This window comes from Haliaeetus albicilla, chromosome 8 (assembly GCF_947461875.1).
Source record: "Haliaeetus albicilla chromosome 8, bHalAlb1.1, whole genome shotgun sequence".
NCBI lineage: Eukaryota > Metazoa > Chordata > Aves > Accipitriformes > Accipitridae > Haliaeetus > Haliaeetus albicilla.
This window is the reverse complement of record NC_091490.1, coordinates 32,967,683-32,988,532: the sequence shown is the minus strand read 5'-3', so window position 1 is coordinate 32,988,532 and position 20,850 is coordinate 32,967,683. Positions and strand designations below refer to the sequence as shown.

General features: G+C 44.8%; 1 protein-coding gene across 1 annotated transcript in view; it reads left to right on the top strand.

Annotated features, from left to right (window-relative positions):
* LAMC1 (laminin subunit gamma 1) overlaps positions 1–20,850 on the top strand; it is a 71,134-nt gene that overhangs the window by 35,206 nt on the left and 15,078 nt on the right. The window contains exons 2-13 of the mRNA XM_069789603.1: positions 8,527–8,831; positions 10,802–10,932; positions 11,962–12,128; positions 13,331–13,519; positions 15,547–15,664; positions 15,764–15,862; positions 15,967–16,103; positions 16,976–17,098; positions 17,184–17,373; positions 17,638–17,750; positions 19,094–19,315; positions 19,410–19,598. Coding sequence (XP_069645704.1) covers positions 8,527–8,831; positions 10,802–10,932; positions 11,962–12,128; positions 13,331–13,519; positions 15,547–15,664; positions 15,764–15,862; positions 15,967–16,103; positions 16,976–17,098; positions 17,184–17,373; positions 17,638–17,750; positions 19,094–19,315; positions 19,410–19,598 — 1,983 coding nt within the window. The remainder of the gene's footprint in view (positions 1–8,526; positions 8,832–10,801; positions 10,933–11,961; positions 12,129–13,330; positions 13,520–15,546; positions 15,665–15,763; positions 15,863–15,966; positions 16,104–16,975; positions 17,099–17,183; positions 17,374–17,637; positions 17,751–19,093; positions 19,316–19,409; positions 19,599–20,850) is intronic.

Below are 20,850 nucleotides of genomic sequence, written 5' to 3'. Positions count from 1 at the left end.
TGAGTGGGGAAAGTGCCGCTTTTCAACAGGCGGGGGGGAAAAGGCTTCAGAGCATTACGTAATAGAAACTAGCAGCTGATTATCATGAGCAATGGAGCTGTTGAACTGGGTTGAGAGGCAGTGCTCTGGTGGGAGCTGGCATACCTCCCCTCCAGGAGTGCTGGGGCTGGAACGAGGGGTGTCTGGCATCTCACCCGTACCTGCGGACACCATCCAAAATAACTTTCATGCTGCCTTTGGCTGGGACGTTTTCAACTCTGGTCATTGGGTTTGCTGAACTTCTTAAGCTGAAGCATTGCATATGCTTTGACTTTAGGTGTGCTAGTTGAAAGCATGTGAAGGAGGGGCATTGAGCTGCTTGGAGGGTGAGGCTCCTGGGAGGGCACGCAGAAGGAAAACAGACCTCAGGAAAGGCTGTTAACATTCCTGCACTGACTATCCCATTTGCAAAATGCTTTTTATTTGAATTTTTTCTTTTTGGTCACAAGTCAGTAAAATTGAGATGTCCTTTAAATGGATGGTTTTGTAATTCTCACCAGATTATCTGATATTTAAATTTGTTTGCAAGGTACTGCACTACAATGCAATAAACTTATTTTCTTATTACAATAAGTCATGTGTTTTCCAGTTGGCCAAATATCATATTTAAAGAAGCTGTAACTTCATTTTTGTTTAGTTATTTAAACTTTTTCTTTGGAATTTGAAAGTAATTTTTAGTCTTCCAGTCATTCTTCCATCCCCACATCTTCACCTCTGAAAAGATACAGTTGGAGCTGAATGTCAGGAATATTCCCTCCTACACCTCCTACTGTCAAATTAAAGTATCTGAGGGGAAATTAAAATGTAATGTGATTTGCTCTTTGTTTTGTCACTTTAAGTTGAATGCAATGAGAATGACTTGAAGGTGAATAAGATTTGTTGCTTTGTTGTGATTCATTTGGAGATACCTTCTTACTCAAGAAATGTTCATAAGAGATGCCTTGCTGTGTTGCCAAGGATGAGAAGTACTGCACTGAAAAATTCAGTCGAAAGCTTTTTGGTGAATCTCCTCTGGCTTGCTGCTGCTACTACCGGCTCTGATCTTCTGGGGGCTGTGGTGGTGGAAGCTGCTTGCTTTGGTTATTACTGGATGATAGCAGTATCTCCAGCATGAGGAAAACCCCTGGGAAAACTTAACCTTATTGGGGCACTAGGGTCCCACAGTGAGTTGGAATGGGTGGAAATTGCCACATTTAAAGAGTGGTTATTACTGATGTTGCTGTTGGTGGTGTCGTTACAGACTATCGGTGACAAAATGATGGTTTCTTGGTAATTGCCATGTACTCTCCTGCTGGAAATAAAGGACAAAAGACAGCTTTTTTTGTCTTCTCTGGATAAATACATTTTTCAGAACAATATATGGTTGGGTTTTGTTTGGGTTTTTGTTGTTGTTGGGTTTTTTTTTCCTTGGGTAAACCTCCATTTCTGAGAGGAGGAAGGGGAGTGACCCCCCACTTTGCTCTTTCGGTTGGGGCAGTGACTCTGTTTCACCCATACCTGTTCTGTATGGGTCATGGAGCACCTTCTGGACATTTGATACAAGCAGATGAACTTTCCAAGGATCCCATCCCACCATAACCCAGATCCTGCTTGTCTTGGTGCCAACAGTGGTGGCAGGAGGTAGCTTTGCAATCCGGATATGTGAATGAAATGGAGCCCTCCCCAAAAAGGGCCATGGTATCCTTGATCATCTGTGATCTGGCAGTGCTTGCCAAGTGTAAAGTGCTTTTTTAAAATGAACTTTTATTGTTTGTGCTGAAAAAGGACTTTGAGGCTTCCTGTGCAGATAGGACTTTTGTGTTGTACATGGGATCTTTCCAGTCCCTAGTGAATAAACACAGCTGGCTGTTTTGGGAAACGGACTTAACATCTTTGCATCAAAGCTGTACAAATAAGGCAGCAAGCTGTACTGAATTATTGGACAATATTTTGTGACTTTTACACTGACTTAGGAGTGATCAAATGAAAAAATGCATTTCTTACAAGGCTGCCTTCAGCCCTTGCAGGGGGAAATAAGTTTTCCCCTCCTCCGCCCTTTGGAAACATGACTAGAACAAGCAGCCTCGATGACTTATCAATGTTGGATTATCGTGCAATAATTTACTGGGCAGCCTTTTGCTGTCCGGAGCCGCCCACACACACAAGTCAATGGTGCCTTTGTTCAGGAGCACTGGAAGAATGCATGATCTAATGGGGTGGTGGGAGTTCGTCTTCGTTCCAGCGTGCTCAAGGCTGCGCTCATTCCCCCAGTGTCCCAAACCCGTTTCCTTCCTCTGTCCCTGTCTTAGTACAAGTGCCTAGAAAAAGCAACCCGTGTTTATATCTCCATCAGGCTTTCTTAAAACCCAGGCGCCTGTCTGTGGTGAAGTTCTGCATGTCAAAATCTTCGGTTTGGTGGAGCGTGGTTTATGATGAGATTGTGTTAAAATCCTTCAGGCGGTTTCTGTTCATGACATATGTGCCTGGATCTCCAGGCTCTTCAGGTGAGAACAAGAAAATAAACCTAAGGTTTATTATTACTAGTTTGTGTTCCCATAAGGGCCACCACTGAGCATTTGAGAGCTGTCGTCCATGCTCCTGCATAGAGTTATTTCCCCAGTGAAGATTGTCAGGAAATGGAAATCATTCATTTTCTTTCTTCAGATGCTGGATATTCCATTTGCTTGTGCAATACCAGTGCTCTCGTCTTCCTCCTCCTCCACAAATTTTCCCAGAAAAACTAGGGTGTAGTTGTAAAGGACATTTGCTCTAGAACTACAATAATTTCTTGCTTTCTGTCGTACGTTTGGCTTTTTCATGCACATGTGATGCAAGCAACATAACTTACTGCTTATGTGTCTTGCAGGTGTTGGACTGTTGTTGTTTAATAAAACTTCTTTATTGCCAAAGATCAAGTTGCTCAGGATATTTCTCACTCTTGTCCCCTCCTTATAAACACTGTCCTGCTCTTGTTGCCTATCTGCATGTGGGAAAATCCTCTCCCATTCCATGGGATGGGATAATTCATTCTCCTTAAATATTCCCCTCTTGTCTGCAGCCCCTGTGCTCCAGGAAGGAAGCCTTCAGGAGGGTTTCTAGCATGGGAGGCTGAACAAAATATTGCAGTAGGTGAGAACTTGGAGTGGTTGTTTGACTCCAGAAGCAGTGATCAGTCTTGAACAAGATCTTGTGAAATTGCTGGCCTCTGTCTACTGATATCAATGTCTCCATCCCTTGCGATTTTCTGCTCATGTGAGGTTCCAGTATCTGTGCTACCCTTTGCATGTCATGGTAACATAAGAGTGTAAGATGCTGCCTCCTGCTATGGCCGGTAGCTCTTTATTTGTTAGGGAGGAGCAGATAAGTGTTTATGTCTTGGAGCAGCAGAGTAAGCCTGTCTGCTTATAGCTGGTCCAGCATTGCATGGTGGGGAGAGTTGACGGTTCAAGAAGGGCAGAATTGAGGTAGGAGTAAGAACAAGATGGGCGAATGGCATGGAACATGTTCCAGTCTAGTAAACTGGGACAGCTGTCCTTTCTTCCTGAGAGTGATAGAGAAACAGGTCAGATGAGAGCAAAATGAAATGCCAATGGTAGTTGCTTGCTCTCTGTCTTGTCACTGCAAAATGGAAATGAAATCCAGTCAAAAAGTAGTAAGTATGCTGGTATTTTTTACTAGTTTGTTTTCAATTCTTTTAACCTTTACTTAGAAATTGGTTGTTAGCAGGTACCTGTGTGAAAAAAGCTGCCTTGAAACAGGAGCCAACCAAAAGAGGAATAAAGTTTAAGTATTTCAATACTGCTCAGTGAATTTTACTGAAAATAAATCTGCAAAGGCTTGGTTCTTTGCCCAATACAATCCTCTCGAGTGGATTTTTTTTCCCTGGGCAGCAAAACTCAGTGGCCGTATTCTAAAGCTCACTGCTGGGAGGTTGCACTGAAGGATAGTAGAGAGTGCAGAAAAGGTAGTGTGGTTTCTTCCTGCATGCAGGGGATGTGGGTGGACCAGTAACGGAGGCGGTGAGTGTTGTCTGGGCTTATCTCATCCAGGCATCCGCTCACAATTCAGTGCTTGTAGTTGGTGTGCCAGCTGGCGGGACGTTTTCCTGATGTAAATTATCCATCCGTTCTAAGGGTTCTGAATACAAGGAGGCCTTTTGTGTGTAGGAATGAATTCCTAACTTGGGGAAAAGGGAGGAGTTTCTGAAGATCTAAATAGCATTTGCTTACATTTTTCCAGTCTATGGTTTTCAGCATGGTGCATTTCCTGGTAGACCTTGGGATACAGAATTGGGCGATAACGCTGCTGAGGGAGGGCTTTAATCGCTGATGACATCTGGCAGCTGTGGTGAGCCCAACAACGTGAGCAGGTTGTTGGGGAAGTGTCCCCTGCATCGACCAACACTGAACGTTTCCAATGCCACTGCTGCCTCCTCGGCAGGCACCCAGACTTGCTTGCTTGGTTGAATCTGTAATTGCAATACTGTCTTGAAGGCTTATGCATGTGCTTGCTTACTCTTGAGAAAGATATTAGTGTTTTCTACATCAGCCTGAATTATCAAAAGGGACTGTTTTTTTTGTCAGCTTTTCACTTGCTGGTGAATGGCTTCACGCCTCAGAAAAGATGCGGTTTTAAAATGTGCGGCTCATGATTTTGAGCTCTGGATGCTTTAAAGACATGTCAGGTTGTGCTCCTGAAGTGCTGAGCTCATTGTTGCTAATTACTGCATGTTGTCTTTCTACTGACAAACTTTTATAACAAACATCTGGAGTTCTTCCTACAAAATAGATCTGCCACTTCTCAGTACACAGAGGGAAATACTGTCTGATACTTGACACTATCAGACACTTCTAAGCCAAACTGAGATCAAAATAATTACCAGCTTCTAGGAACAGGAGAACAATGAGTTTTTGTCTTCCAGATGAAATGTTTAAAACTGCCTTTCACCTGTTATTTCGCCCTGCAAGACTTGAAAGCAGCCTAGGTGGCTTATCTTTCTTAGAAAAAGGCTCTGCAACCTTGAAGAGCCCTGCTAGCTGCCAGGCTGCTAAGCACAGCTTCTGTGTTCAGTATGAACAGTGGGGAAATGCATTTCAACACTGTGTCAGCTGGTCTTGGGTAAACTCTATTGTTCCAGCAGTATTTACCCAGGGCAAGCTGATAGGGTGCTAGTGCACAGCTGCTCTGTGTGCATTAACTGCATTCCTGTTTAATGCCATTAACAGGATTTCTCAAGTAGTTATGCTGCCAGCTGAAATAAATGTCTTTTTCACTTGGGTTGCTTGGTTGAGAGGGTTTTGAATGCATTTTCTTTGGCCTGCCATGTAAAACTGAAGATGAAAAAGGGAAGGTCCTTTTCATTTAGCACAAGGGATTTCTATGGAAAATGTTTTTGTGCTGCCCAGAGTGCAGTTTGCCTGTGTTGTGCCTTTAGCTGAGCTGGAATTTTTGCAAGGAGCTGTAGGAGACCTTGTCAGGAAACAGGGACTGTAATTCAGTTCTAGTGGAGAGGAAAAAAAATAGTTCTTTTTCGGGACGTGCAGGCTGTGACCTGGCCTTTCTGCTAGAGCAGAAGGTTGTGTGTGTGGAGTGAGAGTACATGCCTGGCCCGCTCTTCATTCCCAGGATTCTTTTGAAGCATTTCCTCCCCAAAATCATCTTAATGAAGCCTGAACGCAGGGTTTTCGCTTCACGCTAGAGGAATGCAGTTACTAGTAGAAGAAAACTAGCCATCTCAAGTCAAAGTACCAGAGTATGCTTGACAATTCAGTTGACACAATTTAATTGAATGTTCTTCATGCTCTTGGCTCCGGCTTATTTTTTTTTCCCCTCTTGACTCATGGAATGGCTGCCTTTGCCTGATGTCTTCACTATTTTCCCTTGTCATGAAAATTGCCTAAAGAAGTCCCACCAGGGCAGACTTTCAGCCTCATATTTTGCTTTATTTTAGCAGGTGAGCTCAAAGAAAACTTCCTCATTAAGCTGATGACAGTTTTGTTTGTGGTAAAACGCTGATAGTAGGTCTGGTTTTAGTTTGCTGCCAGCCTGAGAACTTCAACACTTTCGATGGTCAAGTTGCAGGTCAACATGTATACTAGGGTTTTCCTGCAGAAGACTGAGGAGGCATTTGCTTCTGGGGCTACTTGCCTTTAGCTGGAAAAGATGAGGAGTATATCCTGGGTTTGTTTACCATGGGCCTGAAAAAGATCTTTGTGCATGTCTGGCCTATTGGCTTGTGTCTGGTGTGCTCACCTTGAGTTTCTGCGTGTGCACGCTCTTCACCTCTGAAGCATACTTTGCCTTCAGTGAGGAGCTTTCTTCTTGAGAAGAAACCGTGTAGCAGGAGAAATGGGAAACCTGGGAGGGACTGACTTGTATGGGTGATGTCTGCTTCTTCTTGCCTTACATTGAGATTCATAAGAAAAATACTTCCAAATAAATGGAAACAGGGTTCATCTCTTGTGTTGGGCAGTCAGGTGTTGATCCTCAGGAGTTTCTACCCCTCATGGAAGCAATTTGGCATTAATAGTGTGATTGCGTCTTACTTGCTTCTGTGTGTAATAAGATCTGGTAAAATAACTTGACCCCAAACCAACAGTGAGATAGTATTGAGCAAGAGCCACAGATTGTGAATGTCTGGCTTCCAGTTTTGTGCTTAGGTCATCCATAACCTCACATGTGATATAAATAGGAAAGGGTATTTTGTGGGAAGTATTGGGGGGGGGGGGGGATATCTGTACAATGCCTCAGCTATCTTGCATGTCATGCATAGATAGTACTTTTTGGTAGGTTGGGGTATTGGCGGATTTCTTTGGCTTTAAACACAAGATTAGTCTTTTTTATCCTTGGGACATGTAGTTGTAAGTTTTTTTTCAGATGCTGTATGTCTTGATTTTTACTTAAATTTTTTTCTAGTATGTTGATTTCTGGACCCTTTGCCAAGCTTCTCTTGCTACTTTGGTGTTTCCAGCAGCCAGAAAGGACAAAGGTTCCTCCCTTGCACTGGCTGGGGTCTGGGTGTGATGTGCCTAATGCAGGCTGGTCCCAGGATAACCAGTGGGTGGCCATGAGCAAGAACCGTGGTTCATGACCTGATTCATTGCCATCAGGTTTTGTGTGTGTGCTTTGAGAGGCACACTGTTCTTGTTGCCTGGTGCCACCTGGTCTGCTTTAACTTGTGAAGTGAGCCACTCTTCAGCAGGTGTGAAGCCTCCTGTTAAAATTTAACACGGTGGAGTTAATTCATTTTACAAATTGAGGTTAAATCTGTGTGACTTCTACAGGCAGAAAAAAACCCTGTTTCTCAATCAGTTGAAACTCTTCTAGTAGTTTGTTTTTTTTTGGTCAGCAAAGGGACCAGTGATGGCTGCAACCTCTACTTAGAGCAGTGGTTTTTTTGGAGGTGATGGGAGTGTAAAAGAGCATGGCAGGGGCTAAACACCTGAGGTTTTGTTCCAGACAAACCTTATGTTGTTTTAGCAAGTTCCCTACGTGCACCAGGGTGTCCTGATTGTACGTGGTCTGCTTGCCGAGGTGGAGCAAGAACAGTTGGCGTGCAGCTGTATGCCTCCTCCTGGGAATCTGCCCCTCAGCTGGTGGGGATAGCAGAGGAAGGTGGCTGAAGTGTGCTATGATCCTTTTTCCTGATGGATTTTCTCAGGGGCCTGAATCCCCTAGGCAATTGCTTTATGTGCATGGGGGTAGATACTTGAGTCACTGGAGAAGAATCCATGAGGGAGGATGATCTGTTAATTGCCACAGACCTGTTAGGAGATTAATAGACATGGCAGGGAGGTGGGTTTACATTTATTGTCCTGGGAGAGGGAGAACATGGCTAGCTTGTAAATCATTGCACTTTGATCTGAAAAGTGTCTTGGCACCTTTAATCATAGGGTCTGGGAAACTTAAACCTTATTTTGTCTTTCCCAGGGAATGAGTAGAAGAGGGTGTACTCAGTAGTTCAGTGCTGGAGGAAAAGCTTCATGAGTAGTAGAAAGTATGGGATATTATCTATTTAGGGAGGAAGCAGAGGTACAAAACAGGCTCTACAGTGTGACTGTTACGTCTCTGGTTAATACTGTTTCTCCCATACCTGTGTTTGGAAGAAATATTATCAAATGGCATGGTTAAATTGGACCTGGCCTTAGATACAGACAAACTGTTCGTGGTTCTGATGTTATCTCTCATGTGTTGGGGTAAGGATGTTGTTGGTGATGTCTGCAGAAGAGAATTGCAGCTTGACATGTGTGTTTGGTTGCACAGAAGTGTGTAGGTCTGTTTATTTGTCTACTCGGCCTGCCCTCGACTTCTGCCTTTGGTTCCTTTGCCTTGTCTTTGTCGGGAGAGGCAGTGCATAGGAATGGAAGACATACTTCTGGTGCTACTGGACAGTGCTCGTACTGCTGGGTAGTACTAGACGAGATGTTTCTTCCAAAGAGAAAATTGCAGCACAGCTCTTTCCGTTCTTTGTTTTGAGTCTTTCTCATATCTGTCTTCTGTCATCTGCAGGAAAGGCCTTTGACATCACATATGTGCGTCTGAAGTTTCACACCAGTCGGCCGGAGAGCTTTGCGATCTACAAACGCACCAGGGAAGATGGCCCATGGGTGCCCTACCAGTATTACAGTGGCTCCTGTGAGAGCACGTATCACAAAGTCAATCGCGGCTTTATTCGGACTGGAGAGGATGAGCAGCAGGCGCTCTGCACGGATGAGTTCAGTGACATCTCCCCTCTCACTGGGGGCAACGTGGCATTCTCAACACTGGAGGGACGTCCCAGTGCCTATAACTTTGACAACAGCCCTGTGCTACAGGTATGTGAGGAGGACTAAGTCAGTCAGGTGGTCTGAGTTGTGTCTTTCTGTTTAGTCATTGTGGGTTGTGGCTTTGTGCTGACTGTGGGCTGCACTACAGCCCTTATTCACACTGAAAGGCGCTTGCACAGGTAAGTTGGAATGGACAATCCAAAAAGACTCTTTTGAAGTAAGAAATGAACTCTTGACTCTATTGTTAGTAAGTTTATGGTACAAAAAGCAAAATTGGTGGCACTAAGGATGATTTGTCATTAGGCATCATGGAAGTCTTTAGAAGCTGGATGTAAATCTCTGCCTGCTTCAAAAGCAGCTGTGGGCATTTTGCTGTTGTTCCAGATATAAGGACAGAGGAAGGTAAAGCCTAAGTCGAATATTTGGGGCATCTGCACGTATATTTTGAGCACAAAAATTTAAAAAATGTGAGATTCTTCCAAACAAATAAAGGCTTAGTGGAAGCCCTAACCTGTTCTCATACATGTGTGTCGGGGTGGGGGAGCTTGATTTTATCCACAGTATTTGTTTTCTCTTACAAGTGGCTTGGTAAGGGGGTTCGGTCGGGATTTTTTTGTTGTTAGCATTCACAGTGCCGGTTGAGCAGCAGTCAGGAGCATACTAGGAGCACCAGTTCATCCGATTTACTTGCCACTTTCTGTATTCTGCTTGATGACTTCTCCAGCTTATATTGCAACAAGGAGCTAAAGCTGTGGGGTTTCCCCCATCAGGGCTCATCTCCTTCATTTCGGAGCTGTGATCACCACTTTTTCCCTTTCCTCTTAGAGTAGCAGGAGCAGACTGAGACATGAGCACCCAACAGGCTCGGAGCTCACCTGTCTCTGATCCCCAGCCAGCAGGCAGAAGAGCAGAATAGCAGAATCTGGTGGGACTCATGTCTGCAAACAAAAATAAAGATTAATGGGAAAGAGAAGACAACTCCTGAAATGGAAAAGAACCAGTTTGGCCACCTTGCTGGTGTAGCTAGCCCTGGCAGAAAACAGGGTTTAATCGTTAAGGTGAACAGAGAGGTTTCAAGTTAGGGATATGGTGTATAATTTTCTGATAAAATTCTTTTTGTAAGGAAGAGAGACCTGACCGCCAGTTCCCTAAAATATGTACAAACCTCTGGCATTGCTTTTCAGAACTGAAGTAAATGTGTATTTTGTGCTCAGCGCTTCCATGTGTTTATGCCAGTGTTTGTAATTCGGTAAATCTTCTTGTTGTACTGGCTAAGCAGTGACACAGCTGCAGTATGGTTGTACATACAGGGATGTTTTTCTCATGTTCTTTTTTATGGTGTCTGAAGGAAAATGGCATTGCAAAAGCTGTAGTAAAAATGAGGAGGTACTAATGACAGTCACTGGCTGAAGGTGGTGTGAAATCTGGGGACAGGCTACATTTGCTGGCTGTTGCCAGAGGAGGGTAGGGTACTGTGGTGAAGATGCTGTGTAAATATTATGAAAAGCTCTTGTGTTGTAAGTCAGATCTGCCTGTCTGTTTTCCTTCCTCAGCCTCCCCCAGCCTCATTCATCTGTCTGTGTCTGCAGACATACACTGCCAGATGAAGAGACAAGTGTACCCTAAACCCTTTCCTGTTCATGCTGTAAAGCTTTGCAGGAAAACTGTGGTCAGATAGATAAGTACAATTGAAAAGCTTGCATAATTGTGGGCACTGTGCTTTTTGCTTGTGATGTTACCCACTGCTGCTCAGCTGAGAGCAGCCAAGATGCGAAGAGGCATTGGAAAGGGTACCCAGAGAGGAGCAGGGTCTGGAAAACACAAACCAAGAGGATGTGGTGTAACGCCTCTTGGGCAGGGACGTATAAGCTTCTGAGGTGCAGAGGATTAAAATGATGAGGAAGAAACTTGCTGATTGATGAATGACTTTGTGAATACAACTGCTAATGGCACAGCACTGGTATGTGCTTAAGGGGGATGTTTGATGTTTAATCTGATGGGATTTCTGTCTGCTCTAGGAATGGGTGACGGCTACAGATATTAGAGTGACCCTCAATCGTCTGAACACATTTGGAGATGAAGTTTTCAATGACCCAAAAGTTCTCAAGTCTTATTACTATGCAATTTCTGATTTTGCTGTGGGTGGTAGGTGAGTAGACAATAGACCTCTGTACTTATTAAAAGCTTTTGGTCAGGATTACTAGAGTGCTTTAAAGATTTTGATTATGCTCACATGGTACCATTAGGCTCTGGTCTTTATTGCCTGTCCTAAACCAAAAATGCAGTAGAATGAATCTTATGAAGCTTGCAAATACTGTATACAATCTCTTGTGGCTATAATTTCAGGGCAGACAGACTCAATTTTTTATTTTTTTTTTGTGATTAGATCAAATATTAAGTGATTTGTGAGAGTGGAGGGTGAAAAGAGTGACAAAAATGTAAAACAAAAGAAGAAACCCCAACCTTTTTCTACCCCGTGCTTTGTGTGGTTTTTAATGTGTCATTAGTTGTTCTCTGCCTGTATCTGTAGCCTAGAATAACAGTAAGTAGAAAATCTCAAATGTCTCTGCTTCGCATATATTTTGGGAGCTATCTCCTGTGGAGATCTGAAATATCGTACTCTACTGTGGTTGTCTCTTCCTTTTGCTGAAATGTATTGCAGAATGCTTAAATCTTAGGTTGTTGATGATAAAATGTTTTCATAAACAGAACTGAGACCAGTGCAGTGTTTTGGACTGACTGTAGAGAGCGGGCCTGAGACTGGGATTTGACAACCTGGGAATTTGCATTGGCTGCACCAGCAGTCTGTGGAGGTCCCTGGGCTTCTGTATTAGTCACCTTTGTGCTATTTAATTTCTTACTGATACAAGCACACGGTCAGCATGCATGCCTTTTCCTGGACTCTTATGAGAGAAGCTATGGAGAACGTACTAACCTAAAGCCAACAAAATCTTTGCTTCTCCTACTCAGGTTATTCTGTTTTAGTGACAGACTGCGAAGGAGTTGGTTGACATTCTTGCATTTCTAAATGCCTACCTCAAGCATGCTACACCTATTTGTTTCATAGAATGGTTTGGATTGGAAGGGACTTTCAAAGATCATTTGGTTTTGGGATGGCTCTGTGAGTGACCTGGATTGCTGGAGTTTAAATACTTGTTCCTTGTCTCTTGTTAACCAGATGCAAATGTAATGGGCACGCAAGTGAGTGTGTGAAGAACGAGCTGGGGAAGCTGGTCTGCAACTGCAAACACAACACCTTTGGGGTTGACTGTGAGAAGTGTCTTCCTTTCTTCAATGACCGTCCATGGAGGAGAGCAACAGCAGAGAGTGCCAATGAATGCTTGCGTACGTGTGGCCATGCTTGAGGGGAAAATCTCTGAGGGGTTGGGTCCCCTGCCTCTGTTGGCATCCAGAAGCTGGCCTTGGGTGGTTTTAAGTTGTCTCAGTTGCAGTTGGCCAGTGTTAAGCACAGTTCTAGTGCTTTTCAGCAGAGATTTCACATGGTTTTAAGTTGTCTCGGTTGCAGTTAGCCAGTGCTGGTGTTTTTCAGCAGAGATTTGGTGGGACTGCTGTTCCTTCTACTCTACTCCTATCTTGTAGGAGCTTTCCGGTAGATCCCCAGAAAAGGTCATCTCCTTTCTGGAGAAGGATGGGAGCAACCTTTAGAAAAGAGACATGTTGCAAAAATGTACAGGCTTGTACTTTATGGAACCCATAGAAGAAACTATTTAGTGTGCTGGAGTATAATTGACCTTGAAAAAGCGCCTCATTTAGCATCCACTGACTTCCTCTTGTATTTGGTTTATTGGTTTTTACAGTTACTTGTCAACTATTTCATCCAATTTCAAGGCTGTTGCAACAGTTCTGGACTGGAAATGTAGATCTCTGTGACCGAACGCCAATTTATTTTTGCTTGGTTTTGTGTCACAGACCACAGCTCCTGGTAGTTTACTTTATTGGGGAAGCTTTATCAGATAGAAAAGCTTTCTTCCTGTCTGACCTCTGTGTGTGTTGATCAGTCCCAGCTGTCTAGTCAAGACCTGTGGCTTCCCTTAACAGGCCACTCAGTCCCAGGTCTTCTGCTCCCTAGACAGGAGTTTTGTAATCCAGGGGGGAAACTCTCCTTACAGCATGGAGTCAGCCTTGTTGTTATCTTCTTGTGCTTGTTTGCATGATGGAGATAGGCGTTGCTGTGTGGGAGGGCGGCATTTCAGCTGCAAATGGCAGCCCCATGTGGAAGGGAGTGGGGTAGAAAATGCTGGTTTTCTTCTGGATGTAGATGAGAATGGTCTCAATGAGCCTGTTTTGTCGCTACAGCCTTGCTTCCCCCTCCCCATGTTCAACCACTACAAAAATATGCTTTCTTCTTTTTCTTCTCTTTGATGTATAAATGCCTTAGGGGATCTGTGCCTGGGTCTCGGGATGGTTAAAGGCTCCTATTTCAGCTCCCCTACAACTTAATATTAAGCTTTGCATGGCAGGTTTTGTGACTGTCAGGGTCGGATAGCCACATGTGCTGTTCACTGATGGTACCCTTGTCTTTGCAGCTTGCGACTGCAACGGGAGGTCACAGGAATGCTACTTTGACCCTGAGTTATACCGCTCAACGGGCCATGGAGGCCACTGCACGGGCTGCTCGGATAACACCAGCGGTGCCCACTGCGAAAGGTGCAGGGACAGCTTCTATCGCCTGGGGAGTGAGGAGGGATGTCTGCCCTGCAGCTGCAACCCAGTTGGTAAGTAGTGGCAGCAAACTTTTCTGCCTGCAAACTTCCATGCACAAAAGCTAGCTCTTCTCTTGATTATGCAGCTAATTGCAAACTACAGGGTAAAAAGAGGGGTTTTTTGTCTGTTTTTCTTGCTTTTTCTCCCCATGTAGGAAATGTTTATTGGGTAGTATTTTGGTTTAAATTATCCTTGGATCTAATTGGGGTTGCGGTGCCAGGAGTAGATGGTTCACCTCTGAAGCATTTACTCCTTCAAATGTGTTCTGAAATAGATTTTTATTTTGGTTTTTTGGTTGTGGTTTGTTTTTTTTTTTTTTTCCACTGCATATGTGTTACCCTGGACACTCCTAGTACTAAAGAGCTCATTTAAATTCTTAATAAACAAGATGATGTGAGCGAATATTTCTGGAAGTTGTTCATACTGAAGAATTGTAGTAAACTTTAGCTGCATCAGTTTCTCCTACTGAGTATCCAAGCACTATAAATACAAACCAGTGAAACCTTAAACACAAAAGGGGGTGGGGGTGAGAAAAAACAAAGTAAACTCAGAATATGTAGTTAAACTCCTTTAAAAAGCAAATAAACAAACAAAATCCCCCAAACAAAGCAGAAAAAATTCTGGCAGGAGAACAAATCTTTTGTCGTCAAGGGAACCACTTGACCTGTATGGTGTGATGCCATAACTACACCAGCCCACAGCAAATAAGGGGGAAGGAGACAAAAGGGTAACAGATAGTAAGATATGATCTGAGATTCCAAAATAGAGTAGCTGGAATAAGTAATTGCTTGCAGCATGCCCTAAAAGTCAGCCAGTGAGAGGTCTGCCAGGGTACATCTCCTGTCTAATTTGGTCAGAGAGTTGTACAGTTGTGAAATTTTTGACCAAGAAAGGCCTCTTTCTTCCTCCATCTGCTCTCCCAGGTCCTCCTCTCGGACCTTATTTTAAGAGGGGTGAGAGTTGGTGTCAGCTGAGATGGTCAAGAAGCAGCAGGGAGGTGACTTCTTGGGTCTTTAAGGACAAATTTCAAAGGGCTTTATAACAGCTATTGGCTTGTGTTCTGTGGCACACTGGCACCCAGGGTGTATTTGAAGCCCATGGATAGGTTTAGATTGCTATTTTTTGTCCAAATACTGTTTTTTTTCCTAATTATAAGTGGCGCTGCAAAGGGCGTTTGAACTTTGGCTGTATATGGTAAAGGTTTTGTGAGTTCTTCTGTCCAGCCTAATCATCTTAACTCTTCACTTTGCTATAATCTTCTGGTGTGGATTGAAGTGGAAAGAAGCAACTATTTCTGTATATTAAAATACTTCTTTCCTGGTAGTTAACTCTTACAGTGCTGACAGCTCCTAGGCTTCTAGCTACACTGGTGCTTGGGAGAAAGCATTTTGTCCACTGTGGATTAAAGAAACCTGTTGCTGCTTTTTGTGCAAGTTTGCTTTAACAGGGCATTACTGAGGAAGGTGTCCTTCCAAAAATGAGAGTTTTGCTGAAGGGTTTGTTAGGGTTAATAGTAGCACATGCAGCCTCACTCTGAGTAGATGGTTTAGTCTTTAAATCCAACTTGGGAATCAAGGGAGGAAAGGAAATCGTAGTGTGAAAGGGAGAGGTCAGGATATCCCCTGGCAAAGGGGAGATGGTGATTGGGGAGAACACAAGGGATTCAGGGAATAAAATCTCGGAAATGGTGCATTGCAGGGTAAAACAGGCATGGAATTAAAGAGGCATGCCAAGGTAACATTGAGGATGAAACAGTTATAAGGATGCAACTTACATATTAAAAGGTTGGTTGGTAGGAATACTTAAAAGCTGAATATAGTTTGGAAGACTAGGTAACGATTCATCTCTCTAGAGCTGCTGGGGGAAAATCCCTGTGAACTAGAGGCAGTCTTTGGGTAAGCTGTCACTTGTCAGCTTGAAGCTATGCTTCCCACTTTCTTTTCCCATATATCTTGCCCATTTTGTAGAGTTGAAAAAAATTGCATGCTAATAGAGCTGGGTGGGTCTGCTGAGGTGCCTGTCCCTGCTCTCCCCGCAGGCTCCCTCAGCACGCAGTGCGACAGCTATGGCCAGTGCAGCTGTAAACCCGGCGTGATGGGTGATAAGTGCGACCGGTGCCAGCCAGGTTTCCACTCCCTCTCTGAAGCCGGGTGCAGGTAAGGGGGACTGCTGCTCTCTAAAAGAAAAACTAGGCTTCTTTTTAAAGCTTTTTGTGTTGGCTCTTGATGAGTTATCCTCTCTCCTGACTCTTTCAGGCCCTGTTCTTGCAATCTGGCTGGCAGCACTGGGGAATGCAACGTTGAGACAGGACGGTGTACATGCAAGGACAATGTTGAAGGCTTTCACTGTGAGAGGTGAGTTTCTCTTCCTGTGGCTTTGTTTCAAGAATGAGAAACATTCGAGTGATGGCCAGGGGTAAGCATCAGGGAAATGAATTCTCTTTCCTTCACATCTTCAGATGCAAACCTGGATTTTTCCATCTGGATTCCTCCAATCCAAGGGGCTGTACCCCCTGCTTCTGTTTTGGACACTCTTCAGTTTGCACCAACGCCATCGGCTACAGTATCTATAGTATCACCTCCAGCTTCCAGTTTGGTAAAATTGAACCTTCCTTTGTATCTTGGGCTGCGCTGTAGACTCAAGTCAGAAGCGATTAAAAAACCTGCTCCTTCCTCTCTCTGCAAGACTGCAAATCTTGGGCAGGCAGGTCTGGGATCCCTCTTTTGGAAGTGTTGAGTTATTTCTGAAGTTACTGGGAACTTCCATGTCTGCAGCTCATTTGTTCAGCTAGGGAGGAATGAATTCACAGCTGGGACTTCAGGCACCCAGTGCTAATGTACAACATGCAGGTGCAAGTGAGAATTGCAAATACAAACTTTTTATGGTTTGAGAGAGGTGCTGGCAAGGGGGCATTTTCTCAGTTTTAGAACCAAATCAGGAGTTTCTGACTGAGAGAGTTACAATAATTTTAGATTTGGGGTTTACATGGCTCTGAAACACGGTTGTGTTTCTGATGGGTCTGTAAGCTCAGGAAAAATCTTTTTTCATACAGCCAGTTTCCTGTGTATGCATGTTTTCATGCTGCGTAGTCTGAAAAGAACATCTTTTTAATTAAAATTCCACTGGAGAACAGTTTGTACAAAGGCTGAAACTCTCAAGTCGTAGGGGATTGCAGGTTTTCCCATCCCTGCTTAAGGTCTTTAGAAAAGAAGATTTTGAACAAGTAGTTGTCACAGGGTTCAAAGTTCAGAGGGTTCAAATCAGCACTCGAGTTAAGGGCATAAATGGGAAAGATGATGTTTGCTATCTACGTTCTTCTGCACAGCTACTTTCTGAATTCTGTTAGTGCCAGTGTACAGACTGTAGATGAGTTATATATGAGCAGTGTGCAGTATGACATGAGAAGTGTGTGCAAAGCTACGTCTTCGAAGGGTGTTAATGCTTGCACGTTTCATTTCTTTTTTCAGGAGAGGACGAGTGGCGTGCTGAGCAGCGCGACGGCTCAGAAGTCTTACTCCAGTGGAGTGCGGAGACCCAGGATATCTCTGTTATCTCGGACAGCTACTTCCCCATGTATTTTGTTGCACCACGTAGGTCATTTGAAAAGTGAGGCTTTCTGTGCTGCTTGTGCCCTTTCTGTTCTGTCCCCTAACTAAGGATTTCTTCCCCTTTCAGGCAAGTTCTTGGGCAACCAGGTTTTGAGTTACGGGCAAAACCTGACCTTCTCCTTTCGCGTGGACAGACAGGACACACGCCTCTCTGCAGAGGACCTGGTGCTGGAAGGGGCTGGGCTGAGAGTGTCAGTGCCACTCATTGCCCAGGGCAACCCTTACCCCAGTGAGAAGGCGCTGATCTACACCTTCAGGTGAGAGGACTCTCCAGGCGTGGTGGAAGCAGCTGGGACCTAGCCTGTGGTGCCCCTGGCCTCTGAGCTTTTGAGAAAACAAACAGCATAAATTTTAGCTCAGATGAGTGGTCTTATCAGGTTAATTGGAAGGTCGCTGTCTAGCAGCGTTGCATAAGCATATATGAATTATGTTGCAATAGCATACCACTGTTAGAAAGGGTGCTTTAAAAGGGCACAGCTGTTAGCATCTGAAAGCTTTGCTGATGATGCTCTTCTCCATAGGCTACATGAGGCTACAGACTACCCGTGGAGGCCTGCTCTTACGGCATTTGACTTCCAGAAGCTTCTCCACAACTTGACTTCCATTAAGATCCGTGGGACATATAGTGAGAGAAGTAAGTCGCTGAGCAGGACGTCGCAGAAGAGAGGGGCAGACTCATTCGTCTAGTGTTTGGGTTGTTTTGTTATAGGGCCAGGTCATAAATAGCTGTGGCAGCTTATTTTGCAAATCCTGTGCTAATTGCTTTTCACCTGGCCTTCCTGTGTAACAGCTTCTCCCAGGCCTCCGGAAGAGGACATGGGGAAGAAAGGTGCTGCCTTTGAGAGTCTGGAAGCTGAGCACCCATCACCTGATGATTTTTTGCTTCTAAATCTGGGGATTTTGCTGTGTTGCATAGCCAGTGTCTTCCAAATTAGTAGAAATACATAATACAGAGTCCTGAAGGACATAGTAGGAGAGATGTAGGGAGTTCACAACATTTGGCCTTGGTTTCAGCTACACTGGGAATGGTTACATCCCCCATGTTTCCTGGTCTTGCCTTGGCATGACAAATGGGAAGGACGAGGTCTTGAAAGCACTGCCTGTGCTGAACTTGAGTGAACGTGCCTCATAATGAGGATTTAGAAAAATCAGTCACGAATTGGGAGCGAAAATATCTGCATCCTTGGGTATTGTCATGTGAAGAAGAATTTTTGCAGAAAGATGCAAAGGATGAATTTGTATTTGGGGAAGGTGGGAAAGGTGCAAGTGTTTTAGTAGAGGTAGCTCATAAAGAAGAATGTGGGGCTGTGAAATGGAGGGGCAGGAAAGGTGTGGAGCAAGCCGTCCCCTGAGTGCAGTAGCTGCTGCTAATATGTGGGAGCTGAGGCTCTGCTTGATGCTCTGGAGCTTCTGTGGTGGTACAAATGCACTGCTATAAGTTAAAAAACAGCTATCTTGTGTCTGGGCTCTGTTCTGCTCCAGAGAAGGGACAGGGAGGAGAGGGAGGAGTGCTCAAATGCCAGGTGAAGGAATGGCGTGAGAGGAATAGCTGAAGAGTTTGCCCCAAGGCATGGTTTGCAGATGCCGTGTTAGAGACGGCGTATTAAAATTGCTGGAGAGATGGTCTGCCCTCCTTAGAAAGACAGGAATTGGTTTTGGTATTTGATTTGGAATTGGAAACCATATGCATGCAAAATATAACTTATTTTAACTGACTGTACTTGCTCACATGCTGTTCTCAGCATTCTCCTCTGTATTGTTATTCTCAACTTTCCTGCCCTGCGTATGCCCTTTGTGAGCTATATTGCATCTTTTCTGATCTGTCTAAACCTTCCTGGAGGATTTTGCTTCTTGATTTACCGTACCAACTGTGAGCATCCACCTGCTGGTGTCTTGTGCCATTCAGATGTGTGTTTGGTGAAGTGGTGATGAGAGCCTTTGTGGTTACAAAGCGTTACCCCTCTTGGTGCTTTCTAGGTGCTGGCCACCTGGATGATGTTACCATCACAAGTGCTCGTCCTGGACCCGGTGTGCCCGTGGCCTGGGTGGAGAGCTGCTCCTGTCCAGTGGGATATGAGGGGCAGTTTTGTGAGCGCTGCTCCTCTGGGTACCGGCGAGAGACACCAAGCCTCGGGCCCTACAGCCCCTGCGTGCCTTGCGCTTGCAATGGGCACAGTGAGACATGCGAGCCAGAGACGGGTAAGAAGGGCTGATAAAACAGGGAGCAGCGAGAGGGCGGTGGTTCTTTCTGGGTTGGATGATGAAGCAAAACCAATGTCCCTCTCTATTCCAGGTGCGTGCAATTGCAGGGATAACACAGCGGGGTACCACTGTGAGAAGTGCAGTGATGGCTATTATGGAGATGCAACAGTGGGCACGGCCTCAGACTGCCAGCCCTGTCCATGCCCAGGCAGCTCGAGCTGTGCCATCGTGCCCCGCACGAAGGAGGTTGTGTGCACCAGCTGCCAGGCTGGCACTACAGGTGCGTTCCTACATGAAAAGTCTTTTTTTCTACACCCCATGTGCCTGTGGAAATGTGTCTCTTGTCAGTTCTGGGGCTCTGACCCACGGTGAGCAGCACTGAAAGCTGCTGTGTTCTCATTCAAATCCTTCTCTGTTCCTCAGCCCTGTTTTCTGTCCTGTGTGAGGCTCAGAGCTACCCATGTTCTTTGTGCCTGTCTCAAAAACAAAAGGGAAGCAGGCTTAGTCTGAACATTTCTGTGCTACGTAGGTGTGCCGTGCTAGCTTCTAATAGAGCTCTGTTAATTGTGTGGTGTTGGGCAAAAAATAGGATAGATTTAAAAGAGCCAGGAAGGCGGGTCAGACTGAAATAAAATTAGAAGATGCAGTTTGCCAGCTGGAGAGGCACTGTGGGATGCTTGGAGGGGAGGGCCAGTGCCTTCCCTAGGAAAAGCAGGAAGGCTGCAATGACTCGCAAACACTGCCCCGAAAATACAAGACCAAATTTATGCTCAGCAGTTCTAAAGAGAAATATGTGAATGGGTACAGATCTTTTTTTTTTTTTTTTCTTAGTGAAAACCATGAAGTCTGAGCATGTACCTGAGTTGTTAAGCAGAGGCTTTTGTTCAGCCTGCAAACAGCAAGGAAGCCTTAGGATGGTTGGCAGCCTCCATAACGTTCTACTGATTTTATGCTTAGCATGGTAGAGTCCAAAGTCCAGAATACCTGTAAATGCTTGAAATGCTTAGAAAAGCCCCTAGCCAAGCACAGAAGCAGCTTTTGGGGGTTCCCATGGGGGCCATTGCTTCGTGAACCAAAGCAGAGTCTAGGGGTCCAGGTTCCCAGCAGCTCAGGTGTCAGTATAAGCTCATCTTTACTTGTAGCTATATGATCACAGAAGAGTTCCTCCTGTCTCCCACCACCTTCTTGGGTTGTGAGGGAAAAGGTGAGGGAAAAGAGGGTTTGCGTGTGCAAGAACTGCCTAAGAAATGGAGCTTATAGCTGGCTGGTGGGGTCAAATCTGCAGTAATCGTAGGGAGCTGGGAACTGGATGCTTCAGTGGCTGCCTGTGGAGGCTTGCCAGATCTCACTGGCAGTGGGGCTTCCTGGAGCAGTGATGCCCCACAGAGCTCTACCTGCTTGGACTCTTAAATTAACAACAAATTACAAGCATTAGGTTTGGCTTAAAGGAATAGGAGGGAAAGGAGGAGCTGAAATAATTCATAATGCAAAGTTCCAGTGAAAAAGCAGCTTAAATTTAGAGATGGGAAAGG